The 12218-nt window shown below is 52.4% G+C and overlaps 6 protein-coding genes across 6 annotated transcripts; 2 read left to right on the plus strand and 4 right to left on the minus strand.

Annotated features, from left to right (window-relative positions):
* Positions 1-1387: 1387 nt before the first annotated feature.
* On the plus strand, positions 1388-3406 carry BD324DRAFT_651377 (AhpC/TSA antioxidant enzyme-domain-containing protein; the record flags this gene model as incomplete). Its single annotated transcript, XM_022018325.1, has 3 exons — positions 1388-2441; positions 2494-2625; positions 2679-3406. 3 exons carry the CDS (start codon positions 1388-1390, stop codon positions 3404-3406), a joined length of 1914 nt encoding a protein of 637 aa, XP_021870971.1.
* A 293-nt stretch (positions 3407-3699) lies between these two features.
* On the minus strand, positions 3700-4308 carry BD324DRAFT_580310 (hypothetical protein; the record flags this gene model as incomplete). The annotated part of the gene is made up of 4 exons (XM_022013432.1): positions 3700-3732; positions 3787-3859; positions 3927-3954; positions 4179-4308. 4 exons carry the CDS (start codon positions 4306-4308, stop codon positions 3700-3702), a joined length of 264 nt encoding a protein of 87 aa, XP_021870972.1.
* A 109-nt stretch (positions 4309-4417) lies between these two features.
* BD324DRAFT_627641 (hypothetical protein) lies at positions 4418-5011 on the minus strand. Its single transcript, XM_022016020.1, has one exon. The coding sequence runs from the start codon at positions 4962-4964 to the stop codon at positions 4473-4475; it is 492 nt and encodes a 163-aa protein (XP_021870973.1). The 5' UTR covers positions 4965-5011; the 3' UTR covers positions 4418-4472.
* A 534-nt stretch (positions 5012-5545) lies between these two features.
* Positions 5546-6795, minus strand: BD324DRAFT_651379 (hypothetical protein; the record flags this gene model as incomplete). The annotated part of the gene is made up of 4 exons (XM_022018326.1): positions 5546-6215; positions 6279-6463; positions 6503-6570; positions 6615-6795. The coding sequence occupies 4 exons, from the start codon at positions 6793-6795 to the stop codon at positions 5546-5548; spliced, it is 1104 nt and encodes a 367-aa protein (XP_021870974.1).
* A 99-nt stretch (positions 6796-6894) lies between these two features.
* BD324DRAFT_477498 (hypothetical protein) lies at positions 6895-8061 on the minus strand. The gene is made up of 4 exons (XM_022012896.1): positions 7791-8061; positions 7564-7745; positions 7295-7519; positions 6895-7241 (listed from the first exon to the last, which is right to left on the minus strand). Exons 1-4 carry the CDS (start codon positions 8023-8025, stop codon positions 6993-6995), a joined length of 891 nt encoding a protein of 296 aa, XP_021870975.1. The 5' UTR covers positions 8026-8061; the 3' UTR covers positions 6895-6992.
* A 333-nt stretch (positions 8062-8394) lies between these two features.
* Positions 8395-12178, plus strand: BD324DRAFT_627650 (mRNA export factor elf1). Its single transcript, XM_022016021.1, has 4 exons — positions 8395-9170; positions 9210-10145; positions 10183-11950; positions 12009-12178. Exons 1-4 carry the CDS (start codon positions 8586-8588, stop codon positions 12038-12040), a joined length of 3321 nt encoding a protein of 1106 aa, XP_021870976.1. The 5' UTR covers positions 8395-8585; the 3' UTR covers positions 12041-12178.
* Positions 12179-12218: the final 40 nt, after the last annotated feature.

Raw genomic sequence — 12218 nt, forward strand, 5'->3', positions numbered from 1 at the left:
TGCCTGTGTTCATCTGTTGTGTCTTTGTTTTCGTGATGTACCTTCTACCTTCATATGACATGTTTCAAACAGGTCTCTGAACGATCAGGATCAGGCCTCCCCGTTCTTGTTCGCCTCTGCCAGCCACCCCGCGGAGAATCCCCAAGGACTAACGGGAGGTCTATCATCCGAAGGTGGATCATGTCTCAGAACGAGAAATGAGAGCGCGGGATCAGTCAAGGGGGGTTAGCCACGAGAGGGAGGGAGGGAGGGAGGCAGGGAGGGGGACAATAAAGTTCAGGAGATCGACGACAGGAAGGCGAACAAGAATGTAAGACATCCCAGAAAAGTTGCCTGCCCATAGCCATCCATCTTCCTTGCCCACCTCTTCGCCTGATACGATCCCGGATTATAAAAGAGTGAAACCGGGACGCAGCCTTAAAGTGTGGCGATAAATTTCCAAAAGTGGCAGTTTTACAAAGGATGGCAGACGGGGGCGCCTCAAGCAACTCGCCCTCTCTGTCTCTGTCTCCCACTCTCTCGCCCTCCCCTCCCCTCTCTCGCCTGATATATGCTGCTTGCTTCGGACTGCAGCAACGGATGACCATTTCGGATGAACGAGGATGGGGGAAAGAGGGTCAGGGGGAGCTCGCCGTTCCGAGTCCACGAGCTCGTGAGGATTCATACCACTCCACTTTCATTATTGCATGCATAGAGTTGGGCCGCAAAATGTAACCTAAGCCAACTCTCGTGGATCCAGCAATGTTCAAGATATGCAAAAGGTGAAGAAGGGTTGCTTGTTCATACAGACAGACGTATTGAAAGTTGCTCGGCACGCGGGAAAACCTAGATATTCAGGTATAAGAAGAGAGGGACGCACGGCACGAGAGAGAGAGAGAGATGCATGAAGAGAGAGAGAGACAACCACACCGAGACTATTCCAAAGCCTAATTATTATTCCCAGATGTGAGACCACTTTTGAAGCCTCTTCGATCGGCCCACAAACCCCCCCCCCCCCCCCCCATTTCCGGTTATGAATTGAATTGAATTTTAATAATATCAGCACGCGAAAGAGACGCAGAACTCTCGTATCATGAAGCGGTATGTCGGGGGGTCAGCGGCGTCGGGCGAGTTCCCAACTCTCAAAATGGTTCGATGGATTGTTATAAGAGAGAGAGATACGTCCATCTCTATCTCTTTTCGATATTTGCCATCCAACTTGTTCACACCATATCATCGTCCATCCAACATCATCGATCCCGTCTAGTCCTCCACCCTGTCGATTTCCCGTGCGCTGCAGCCAAAATTCTAAAAAAAGAGTGACAGAGGAGGCAAGGGGAATTACGCAATTGTGACCCTCCGGAGCTTCAAAATTGATCACCCCCCTCTTCCCGGGTACCTAGCAAGTATGGAGCTGGAGCCATCAATTCATCACTCTTCTCGACATTTCATCATCACCAAAGGATCTGCGATCACGGCTGTGGAGGAAGACGACGATCTTCAACCTACTTGGTCCAACGAGCTCAGTCCACTCAGTACGCCAAAGACTCTCCGAGGCTCCATCTCGTCGTATCGATCCCGCGAGTCCTTGACCAGCACCGCCAATACTTCTCAACCGGACGAAGAACCCATCACACCTCTCAGTGCATCTTGTGAAAAGACTTTGACCGTATTTGAGCGTCAATCGTCCATCGAGTCTTTCCGATACGAAGATCAACACCCGCCTTCGCCTAGATCATCTCCCAAATCCATCAACTCCAAAAGGAACGCTAGGAAATTGCCACCTAGGCTCACAGAGTCTTTGGAAAATCTTTCCTTGTCCATCAGTCCGCCATCGCGTGCTTTGACATTCAAGCGACCCAGTATCGTGCTGGAAATGTCTCCTATCTATCAGCTCGATGTCGACAAATCCTTGCCCGACATCCCGGCCAATCCAAGCAATGAGATCCTCCCAATGCACAGGGTGGAGCTGCCCAAAATGGAGTCAAAGCGATCGATGAGCTCCCTCAATCGTACAAGGGTACCCGTCAAGGGCAAAACCACCCGAAAGCCGGTCAAGTATGGACCCACTGGTAATCGATCAAGTTGGGCCCCATCCTCTTCATCGAGTGCTTCTACGAACCTCGTCACACCTGGGACGTCTATGCTCCGATCGACGGAATCCACTTGCTCTACCGCCAACTTTTGCGAGTTTGACGATTTTCACCGAGCGTGGGCAGAACCAGAGCACAATATGGAATCGCCTGTCGCTTCCGGCTCCAGACCAAAAATCAAGGAGTCGAGGAAACAACGCAAAGCCAGGCGAAAGGCGGAAGCACAAGCTTTCGACGAATTCGCTTTGCCCTCTATGAGAAGCCTGTACGATGCTGGCAACCTGGAAGTGATTGCGGAGGACGGCGAGCGTGTCCGATTCGGAAACCTGGTTAGGGATAGAAAGACTATTGTCATCTTTATCAGGCATTGTGAGTAGCTCTCTTTGTGAGGCCAAGTACAATCTATCTGACAATACCTCAGGGTTCTGCTCCTTATGTGCACAGTACATGCAGTCAATCGTCAGTCAAGTCCGGCCGGAAGCTCTGGAAGCAGCAGATGTCAACCTCATCATCATTGGAAATGGCTCTGTGAAAATGTTGCCTGGTTACAAGAGTGAGTTAAATCATCAAGTACGACGTCTGGCACTCGCTGATTCTCACCTTCAGACAAAGCCTTCAACTGCCCTTTCCCCATGTACACCGATCCCTCGCTCGAGCTGTATCGAGCGCTTGGTCAGACCAGACAAAGTGGCGATGCTGGCGCAGATGAAGATGCTGGAGACTACCTCGTCCAGTCCGTCATGCAACAGACCGTATCGACAGTCAAGCGAGCGACCATGATGCCACTTCGAAATCCTGGTCATTTCACTCAACTGGGCGGAGAATTCATCTTTGACGGAGCGCTCAACTGTACATACGCTCATCGTATGACGACCACACGAAGTCACGCACCGATCCGAGATGTCTGTGCGGAAGCTGGGGTCAGACTCGAATGGGTCCATTATGAACCTGGTGAAGCTCCTCCTCCTGTCCATCGACCATCATTCAACTCCATGCTCGACTTTGCACCTCCCATGCCTGGCGTTCGCGAAACACCAAGAGAGAATGCAGAGGGAACTGTACCGGACGCTCAGGAACCCGGCATTCACTTTGGTTCACCGGTCGACTCGCGTAGAGACAGCATCGAGATGACTTGGAAATCGGATAGAGATGGTGAGATCGAGAGGATCAAGAATTTAAGGCGGGCGAGAAGATCAGGTGCCATCAACATGGGGTCGTTGAAGACGTTGGATGGGCAGAATCAGAATGAGGATGGAGAGGTCGAAGTGGTGGGTGAGGATGAGGTATTGGATCTAGGTGGGGATCTGCGAGCTTTGGGAATCACTGTAAATTAGAGGGTTTATCAGGATATAATGAATCGTCTTTCTTTGTCTCCAATCTTCCATCCACAGCGCAGCCCATCGGAACATGGGCGATCAATGTCTGAGCTGCGATTGCTCGAGAAAGATAGACGTGCATGACATGGTGCTCTCATGGTATGACGGCCGGTGTGAACAGTCGCCAGAGGCAAGGCAAGGCGGCTCGAGGACGTATCTGATCCTGACGGCTGGTTTTCCGGACGAGTAGCCATTAATCCCGACCCAGGCGGATCGCTCTGCATGCTACATTTATGCCTTGAACATCAGGGTCATGCCTCTGGTCCCTTGCCCCCAGGTACGAGCTGCATTTGCGTCAGCCAATGTGTGACCAATCCCTCACTGAATATCAGACTCACCATGGCAATGTTGTTCCCGTTGAGTAAAGTCTCCCCAAGGTCCGTTGATGTGACTCCATTCGACGTGACTTCGCTAGAGGGCGGAACCCGGTCAGATCCAACCTGAGACGAGCTACGTAGGTAGCCCTTAGACGACTTACTACTCCTTGACATCGCTCAGAACCATGTCTATGGATGGTCAGCGTTTACGTCCACCTTCGTCGTGGCCAATCATCCGTATAGGGGGAACCATGCAGACAACCGCATCAGCCTCCTAGCTCTCTAGAGGATCCTCGGATCCCAGGGCACACGCAGATACTGGAACGTGACCATGCCACCAGCAAGGCATCGTCACTACGAGCTCGAGCTTCTCGACGAGCTCGGGGCTGGAGCCGAACGCACGGTCAACTCACTGACATAGTCGTCAAACCCTCTCAAAGTGCCAGTAAATTCCCTCTCGTTCTTCATCACAACCCATATTTTGGATCCTATACACCTATCCACCAGTTCCAGCGGCAAAATGGTCGTCGCTGCTGCCGCCATGGTCAGGGAGGGACAGTTGGCGGATGGGCGCAAAGGTGAGGAAAGTAGAAAGCTGGGATCTATTTGTAAAGAGGTGAAAGAGATATCTATCGGTCAAGGACAAACTCGAGTGTGGCACTTTGGCCATTGCACGTAGCCATTCAAAGGAAGAAGGGATCCCAGATCTACGTGCATGATATACTAACAATCATCATCAGGCTCAACGCTATACTCCGCTTGGCCCAACTCGGAGCCCTGTCACGGTCTAACCTCCTACCTGACCCGCTCTTGAACCTCACAAATGTCGTTTGCTCCCCATTGACGATGGAGACTGTCGGGGATCCATCCGTGTATATTGGCCCCATGAGCGTACGGACCGTCCTGGATGGTGGTGAGGATGGAGCGAAAGAAGGAGCGGCATTAAGATGGAATCCTACGGCGTCAGGGGCCGAAGAGATCGACGGACTCGAAGACGTTGAAGGTGAGAATGAGGATGGTAAAGATGATGAAGTTGGAGAGGGAGGTGAGGTGACTGAAGAGGAATCGACTTGAGCGTCTGAACCCTGGTTGAACGACAGTGAGAATTGCGCTGGGGCTGGAAGTCTGGAGAATGATACATCGGGTTCTTGTCGCCTTAGAAGGGGAACAGAGGAGACGGCTAAGATGACTGTCAGCATACCTCAAGGTGATGCAGAACGAAAATTTACAAGACGGGTCTGAGGTGAATCTGAAACTCGGGACCGCAGTGATAGGCGCAGCGGTGTCCTGAGGAATCCACATCTTCACGAGTTAGAAGCTGTAGAATTGAGCTGTAGTCGAGTCAGTTCTGAAAAGTGAGCGAACAGTAGTTTGTGTTGCGCAGTAAAGACCAACAGTCCGACCCTCCAGTAGGCCAGTGTTCCCTTCAAGAGTCTCCTAGGACTCCCTGTGCTCGACCCAGCCCTGACCACGTTCATCCTTTGAGAACGATAGACGCTACGCTGCTCTGCGTGTGACAAGTGATCGACACGCGATCCTTGAAGATCTTGGCGAGGCTCCTCTCGCGAAACCCAACCCCTCCTTTATGTTCCTCCAGGAGTCAGACGACAAAGGCACGAGGATGGTCATAGTAGGTCAGTAGGGTGATAGGCGATGAGTATCACAGGCAGATGATTGCCAGTGAGCAGTGTGCAAACCTGCAGATATCTCCCTAGATTAGATCGCAGGTAGACCTGCATACAAATCACCTTCATTCCAGTTGCTTCTTGGTGTTGATACGTTACTTCCACGTCTCGTTGTCCCCGACTCCCCTTCTCTCCCTTTCGAGCATTGCGTCGAATTCCCTCTGCTCCTTACTTCGCTGTTGATCAACAGGTGGGATTTGAGAAGGCGCATCATCTTCCGCTGCCTTCTTCCCGACAGCTTGGTACGTCTGAGATCTGATCTTGTCCCATGCGGATACCCGACGTCCAGAGGAAGGGCTTTGACCTGTAGACTCCGGTGTTGGCGGTGACGGCGATGATCCGTAGGCTGAACCTGAAGGGGGTGGGTCACGGTCGAATGCCGATGGGCGTGCCATCTCGGCGTCTCGTTGGATCTGTCGGTCTTCTAATCCGAACAATCTCTCACGTTCCAATTCTGCGCGTTGTTCACGACGGTTCACAGCGTTGTCCTCTGATTCAAATGATGATGCCGAGGACCAAGGAGAGGTGGAGGTAGCAGGCGCAGGCCGAGAGCTATAGTCTGAGGTGGTAGTCGATCCAGAGTACGATTGTCGAGGTTGATTCTGCGATTGACCGGTCGTTGGAGGAAAGGATCTGGGGATTTGATTCGGAACATTTGACCCTCCAGGAGGTTGGGGGAAAGCTTGCCCCTGCATGACTTGTCGTCTCTGCTCTCGGGTCATGGATCGAGTTTGTTCTGTGATCTCGGCGATCTTGGCGAGTTTCCTTGAGAGATCTCATGAGTCGACCGTTCCCAGTCACACCTGCAACAAAGCTCAGCTTGCTCACCTTGGTGCATCCGTCATTTTCGACTTGACTTCCAATGCAGCCATCATACTACCAGATATGAAGCCGACGAATGATCCCATTAATCCGCCACCGAATAGACCAGCTACTCGAGCCAGGGGTCCCGCTGGGGGTCTACGTCTTCTGACGAAGTAGAATCCACCCACACTACCAATCAAGAATCCAGCCTAGAGGTCAGATCACATTGACGTCGGCAAGAGCCTTACCGATTGACCAAAGCCTGCGAATTGTTGCGCTTTGTTCAAGAGCTCTACATCAGCCCGACTGATCTCCCCTGAGACAGCCCATCAGCATGTCTCGGACCCATGGTCTACCCACCATTGTCAATGGCCTGCTGGATCAACAGGTTATTCTCTAGCCGGGGGAAAGCGCCCGTCGATCGTTTGTCCATTTGATCCGATACGAAATCGCCCATGTCATCGGCGCTACCATTCTGCTGGGACCCCATCATCCCTTCGGGTGTCTGAGGACCGCCCATGCGATTGTACGAGCTTGACATGCTGGTAAGGATGGCCCTCGTGTGGGTATCAGAGTCGAATTCAGTGACTGACGATCGCATAGAATCGTGACATCACGTTCCACCTGCCACGTGGGAACGGCCTTCAATTGCCGGTTTGCATTCGTTGCATCGAGCTCCTCGTTATGACGTGTATACGGCTACAATGGACCATCACCACCACCTCGACCTATGCCTGACTACTTCAGCACATCCTTGACCTTGTCTACAATGCTCTTCTTCTCCTGTCCCTCCTCAGCCGCGTGGGCATCCCGATCCAGCCCTTTAGCCTGAGCGACGGGATTGTTGCTGATATCCCCTTCTCGACCGGTCAATGCAGAATGTCCGCTGGGACCGGAGGTGTTGCTTTGATAGTGCGCTTGTTCGTCCTCATAAGCTCCCTTTCCAAGACGATCTCGACCTGTAAAGTCCTTGTCGGAAGTTCCGAGCTGTAGCAAGGCAAGTGAGATGGTGGAGACGGTCGCCTTTGGGGGGAACTCACCACGCCAGCGATACCTCCCTTGCTTTTCCCTTCCGCCCTTTCTGTCGCCTCGTGTGGCTCGTATCCTGGGTGTTGGGCTCCACTGGATGTCGTTGTGTCGAATCGGTCCGTTCCAGGTGCTCCTCCAGTCACAGGTCCAGCGTTGTCTCCTTCGTACTTGTGAGCTTCTTGACTTAGCGCACCGACACGGTTGCCATGATCGCCAGTCACTTGGTGAGCGCCACTCTGTACGAATAAGTATAGCAGTTTCGACCACGTCATGGACGCACCGTTGCGCCGTGCTCGTGAGGATGATCATCCTCATGCTCACGGTGTTGGTGGTGGTGGTGATGATGGGAATGATGGTGGTGCTCTGTACCGTGTGCGCCCAGCTCTCCTGGGACTGCTCCAGAGGCAGTCTGACCAATAGGGACAGCACCAGCACCCGTAGAGTCCTCGAATGGCTCTCGGCCTATTGGATCTTAGCGTCTTGGCGCCATGATGATCTATCACTGACCTGTTGTACCGGGTCCACCGGAGAAGTAGGTCTCGACCTTGTTTGCTTCTTGTGCCATTGTGATGAGTTTATGAGTGTAGGATGTGAAAGATGTGGATTGATGTGCAGTTGTAAAGGATCTCCACGCAATCCCTCTCACTCTATATATAGTCCTTTTTTGCAGATGACCCGGTGGTGGTAATGATGATGATGATGATGATCCATCCCACATGGCAAAATGACGTCCATGGCACATGGCTCATTAATGAACGGGAACTGCGACATGTGCATGCCTCTCGTTCTGCTGATAATGTCACGCTGATTCTCATCCTTGAGCTAGTCTAGTCTAGCGGGATGAACAGCTTGATGACGGGCAATGCATGCCAACGTGTTGTGCTATCCCGATCCAGCTAGTCAGACATGGCGAGGAGCCCGTGTGGTGGTATATCTATCACGATGCTTGATCGCCACATAGCCACCCCCTGAACGGCTACATGACGTGGCAATCTGTCACCTGCCATCGCCCTTTTTTGCCACCCGCTCCTGATAAAGCAGCCACGTGCGTCAAGCCGAGCCTGGCGTCTATCATACCAAAAAAAAAGTTTTCGTTTTCAACAATCCAGGACACGCTTTGTTCTCGTTCATCAAGAGCTCGCAAGTGGTGAGCAGCGACTCTTTGACGCAGCAAAAGAGATCATATACTGCTACAAAGAGCTTCAACTAGCCCATCTACACGCTCTGCTGGGAGATCCGAGCTCAAGAGAGCTCCCCGAGCCTCACCATAAGCTCCGCACCTGATCTTCCTATCGTGTCACCATGTCTCCCGTGGCAGCGCCTGCTCTCACCCCTATTCCCCCATCTCCCATAGGCGACCTCCTCACGTCTTTGGCCACCGCCCCATCCAATGTCGAGGCCAAGTCCATAGCAGACAGCATCGCACTGTCACTCAAGAAAGCGCCTAGAACCATCGGTGCTATTCAAGAAGCACGCATCGTCGATGTCGTCTTGATCTGGGCTGGATCTTCCTCGGGATACGAGCGAGAATCTGCGGCTGTCCTCGTCGAAAGGATATGCAAGTCACTAGGGACAGGTGTGGAGGGGATATTCTTACCTCTCGTACCTGCTCTTTTATCCCTCGCGATGGACAAGGGACAACCTGTCCGAAGTGCCGTCACATCCGCCATGAACGCTTTGATCAAAGCGACCCCCGTCGAGGGGTCCAGAGTGGCTTTTGACGCTCTGTGCAGGACCTTGGAAGATGCCAAAGGGTGGAAGACAAAAGTTGCGAGCTTGAAAGCGATGGAGAATCTGGTAAAACCCGGTGCTGAGGAATGGGTCGCAGCGGAATTAGGTCGGGTCATCCCCGCCGTCGAGCATGCCATGCACGACACCAAGGCAGAGGTGAGTATATACTGCATTCGGCTTTGACTGACTTTTCAGGTCTCCAGTGCAGCCATCAAAGCAGCTACCACGCTCTGCGGAACTTTGCCAAATCCCGATGTCTTACAACACATCTCCCTCCTCGTCTCCGCCATGGCGTCTCCCGCAGCTGTCCCAGGGACCATCAAGGGCCTGTCATCCACCACTTTCGTGGCTGAAGTCACTGGACCAACTCTCGCGGTGCTCGTGCCTCTCTTGACTCGAGCTTTAAAGGAACGGTCTACCGATACTCAACGAATGACCTGTATCGTCATCGGCAACCTCGTCAAATTGGTCAGGGATCCGACTGTCGCCGCAAGATACCTCTCGCCATTAGTCCATGGTGTGGATCTCATCGCAAAAGGTGCAGCGTTTCCAGAGATCCGTGCATTCGCTCAAACCGCCCTGGACATTCTTACCAACGCCGGAGCCTCCGCATCTGCCACACCTGCCCCACCACGCGATGTCGTCTTATCAGTCACGGAAGCTTTGACGGTCATGGTTCCTTATTTGGACACCCCAGACCTTCCTCCTCACCCTTCGCTCCCTCTTGCTGCGTCTATGCCTGACTCACCGATCATCGCTCAGGTGATCGAGCACCAGGCCAACATCGTCGCGGATCTCGTGGATCAGCGAAAATGGGATGCAGAGATTTGGGAGGGCAAGGGTCTCGGATCGTTCATGAAGCTTTTGCTTGGGTCGGAGCAGGGTGCAACGGGAACAGCCGCCATTCGAAAGGCGTTCCTGGACATTGACAGACAAAAGTATTCGACAGGCGTGGAGGACGATGGAGAGGGTGGAGAATTGCTGTGCGATATTCAATTCTCTTTGGCTTATGGTGGTCTGTTGCTGCTCAATCACACCCAGCTCAAGCTCCGGAGGGGACAACGATACGGTATCTGCGCCGCGAACGGAGCGGGCAAATCGACCTTGATGAAAGCTATTCGGGATGGCAAGGTGAGTCCAACCAGTAGTCAACTCTGCTGACAGTCAGGTCGAAGGCTTTCCAAGCCAAGACGAGCTCAAGTGTATCATGGTGGAACACGCGTTGCAGGGCGAAGACACGTCTATGACCATTCTCGACTTCATCGCTTCGGACCCCAAACTCGCAAAAACGCCCAGAGCTGATATCGCCGCCATGTTGTTCTCTGTTGGGTTCTCGGAAGAAAAACAACAAGACCCCGTCGCCTCGCTCTCTGGGGGATGGAAAATGAAGCTCGAACTGGCGCGAGCAATGCTTTTCGGAGCAGACATTCTGCTATTAGACGAACCGACGAATCACTTGGATGTTGAGACGGTCGCTTGGCTCGAACAATACATCTGCAACTTGTCCCACGTTACGTGCCTGATCGTCTCCCACGACTCTGGTTTCTTGGACAATGTGTGTACCCAGATCATCCACTACGAGTCGAAAAAGTTGGCCTACTACCCTGGAAACTTGTCCAAATTTGTCGAAAAGGTCCCTTCGGCCAAATCGTACTATACCCTCGCCGCGACATCGATCAAATTCACCTTTCCCCCTCCTGGATCACTGATGGGAGTTCGATCCAACACGCGGGCGATCATGAAACTGTCCAATTGTACGTTCACCTACCCAGGCATGTCAAAACCATCACTCGTGGACGTGTCTTGTGCGCTGTCGCTGTCTTCTCGAGTCGGCATTGTCGGTCCTAATGGAGCTGGAAAATCGACCCTGATCAAGTTGTTGACGGGAGAGACGATTCCTGATTCTGGACAAGTCTTTAAGCACCCCGCGTTGCGTGTAGGATACGTCGCTCAGCACGCATTCCACCATATCAACCAGCATCTTGACAAAACTGCCGTACAATACATTCAATGGCGATACGAAGGCGGATGGGACAAGGAGATGAACGAGAAAGCGACTCGCGTCTTGACGGATGAGGATCGAGAGATGATGGAGAGGCCGATCGAAGGTCGGAATGGAGAGCTTCGGAAGATTGAATTCATTCTTGGTCGGCAAAAGCTCAAGAAGAGTTTCCAGTACGAGATCAAATTTAAAGGTTACGATCACAAGTATAACGCTTGGATACCTCGAGATGTCTTGCTGGAGAAGGGCTTCACCAAGCTTGTCGGCCAATTTGATGATCTGGAGTCGTCGAGAGAAGGAGCTGGAATGCGAGATACCAGTGGAAAAGCCGTTCGAGAGGTTCTTGAAGCTGTTGGTCTGGATGGAGATATCGCCCAGTATAACGAGATGAGTGGTTTGTCAGGTGGACAGAAAGTCAAAGTTGTTATCGCCGCCTCCATGTTCAACAGACCTCAATGTCTGTTCCTTGACGAACCGACCAATTTCTTGGATCGAGAGGCCCTCGGAGGATTAGCAGGGGCTATCAAAGAATGGACTGGAGCCGTGTGTATTATCTCTCATTCTCAAGAGTTTGTCTCGGCTCTATGTCCCGAGATATGGCACGTCGATGGCGGACGAATGACACACAAGGGCAAGGTCGGCCAAGTCGATGATGGCTTCGGGGACGATCCTTCTCGACCGGCTTCGAGAACAACTTCAAAAGCTGGTACGCCGAGGACGGGGACGCCGCTCCCTGTTACACCGGGACTCACCAGTGGGATGACGAGTGCTACGGGATCAGCTGTGAACTCGGAAGCAGAAGATGGCGTGGCGGATGGTTTGGCCAGATTGGCACTCAAGCCTAAAAAGAAGAAGAAGAAGACGAGAAATGAGATCAAGGCTTCAGAGGAGAGAAAGAGGATAAGAAAGGCGAACTGGCTCAGCTACGGAGGAGGTGAGTCGTTCCTCCGGATTTCGACCAATAGCTATGGCTGACGATTGCTCTCTTACAGAGCGAGAGCCAGACACGGAAGAGTCTGATTAAGTCTGAACGTGTTCAGGCCATGTTCCTCTACCTTATGCTCATTCGGAAGTTGGCTCTCTCATCCATGTTGTATCTTTTGAGATTATTCACGACCATATAGACCTTTTAGAGCTTGAGGATGTATCTGAGTGCGGTGTGTTGACATGACGTGGTATTTTATCGGTGGTTGATAAGGAGA

This window comes from Kockovaella imperatae, assembly GCF_002102565.1.
Source record: "Kockovaella imperatae strain NRRL Y-17943 chromosome Unknown BD324scaffold_7, whole genome shotgun sequence".
In the NCBI taxonomy this organism is placed as follows: domain Eukaryota; kingdom Fungi; phylum Basidiomycota; class Tremellomycetes; order Tremellales; family Cuniculitremaceae; genus Kockovaella; species Kockovaella imperatae.

Excerpts from the sequence above, each read along its gene's own strand:
- BD324DRAFT_477498 (XM_022012896.1), bottom strand. The coding sequence starts at position 8,025 with ATGTGCCATGGACGTCATTTTGCCATGTGGGATGGATCATCATCATCA. Across the intron at positions 7,520-7,563 it reads CTCACGAGCACGGCGCAACG|AGTGGCGCTCACCAAGTGAC; the intron begins GTGCGTCCATGA and ends TTATTCGTACAG. Across the intron at positions 7,242-7,294 it reads AGGGAGGTATCGCTGGCGTG|CTCGGAACTTCCGACAAGGA; the intron begins GTGAGTTCCCCC and ends GCCTTGCTACAG.
- BD324DRAFT_627641 (XM_022016020.1), bottom strand. The coding sequence starts at position 4,964 with ATGCTGACAGTCATCTTAGCCGTCTCCTCTGTTCCCCTTCTAAGGCGA.
- BD324DRAFT_627650 (XM_022016021.1), top strand. The coding sequence starts at position 8,586 with ATGTCTCCCGTGGCAGCGCCTGCTCTCACCCCTATTCCCCCATCTCCC. Across the intron at positions 9,171-9,209 it reads TGCACGACACCAAGGCAGAG|GTCTCCAGTGCAGCCATCAA; the intron begins GTGAGTATATAC and ends CTGACTTTTCAG. Across the intron at positions 10,146-10,182 it reads AAGCTATTCGGGATGGCAAG|GTCGAAGGCTTTCCAAGCCA; the intron begins GTGAGTCCAACC and ends GCTGACAGTCAG.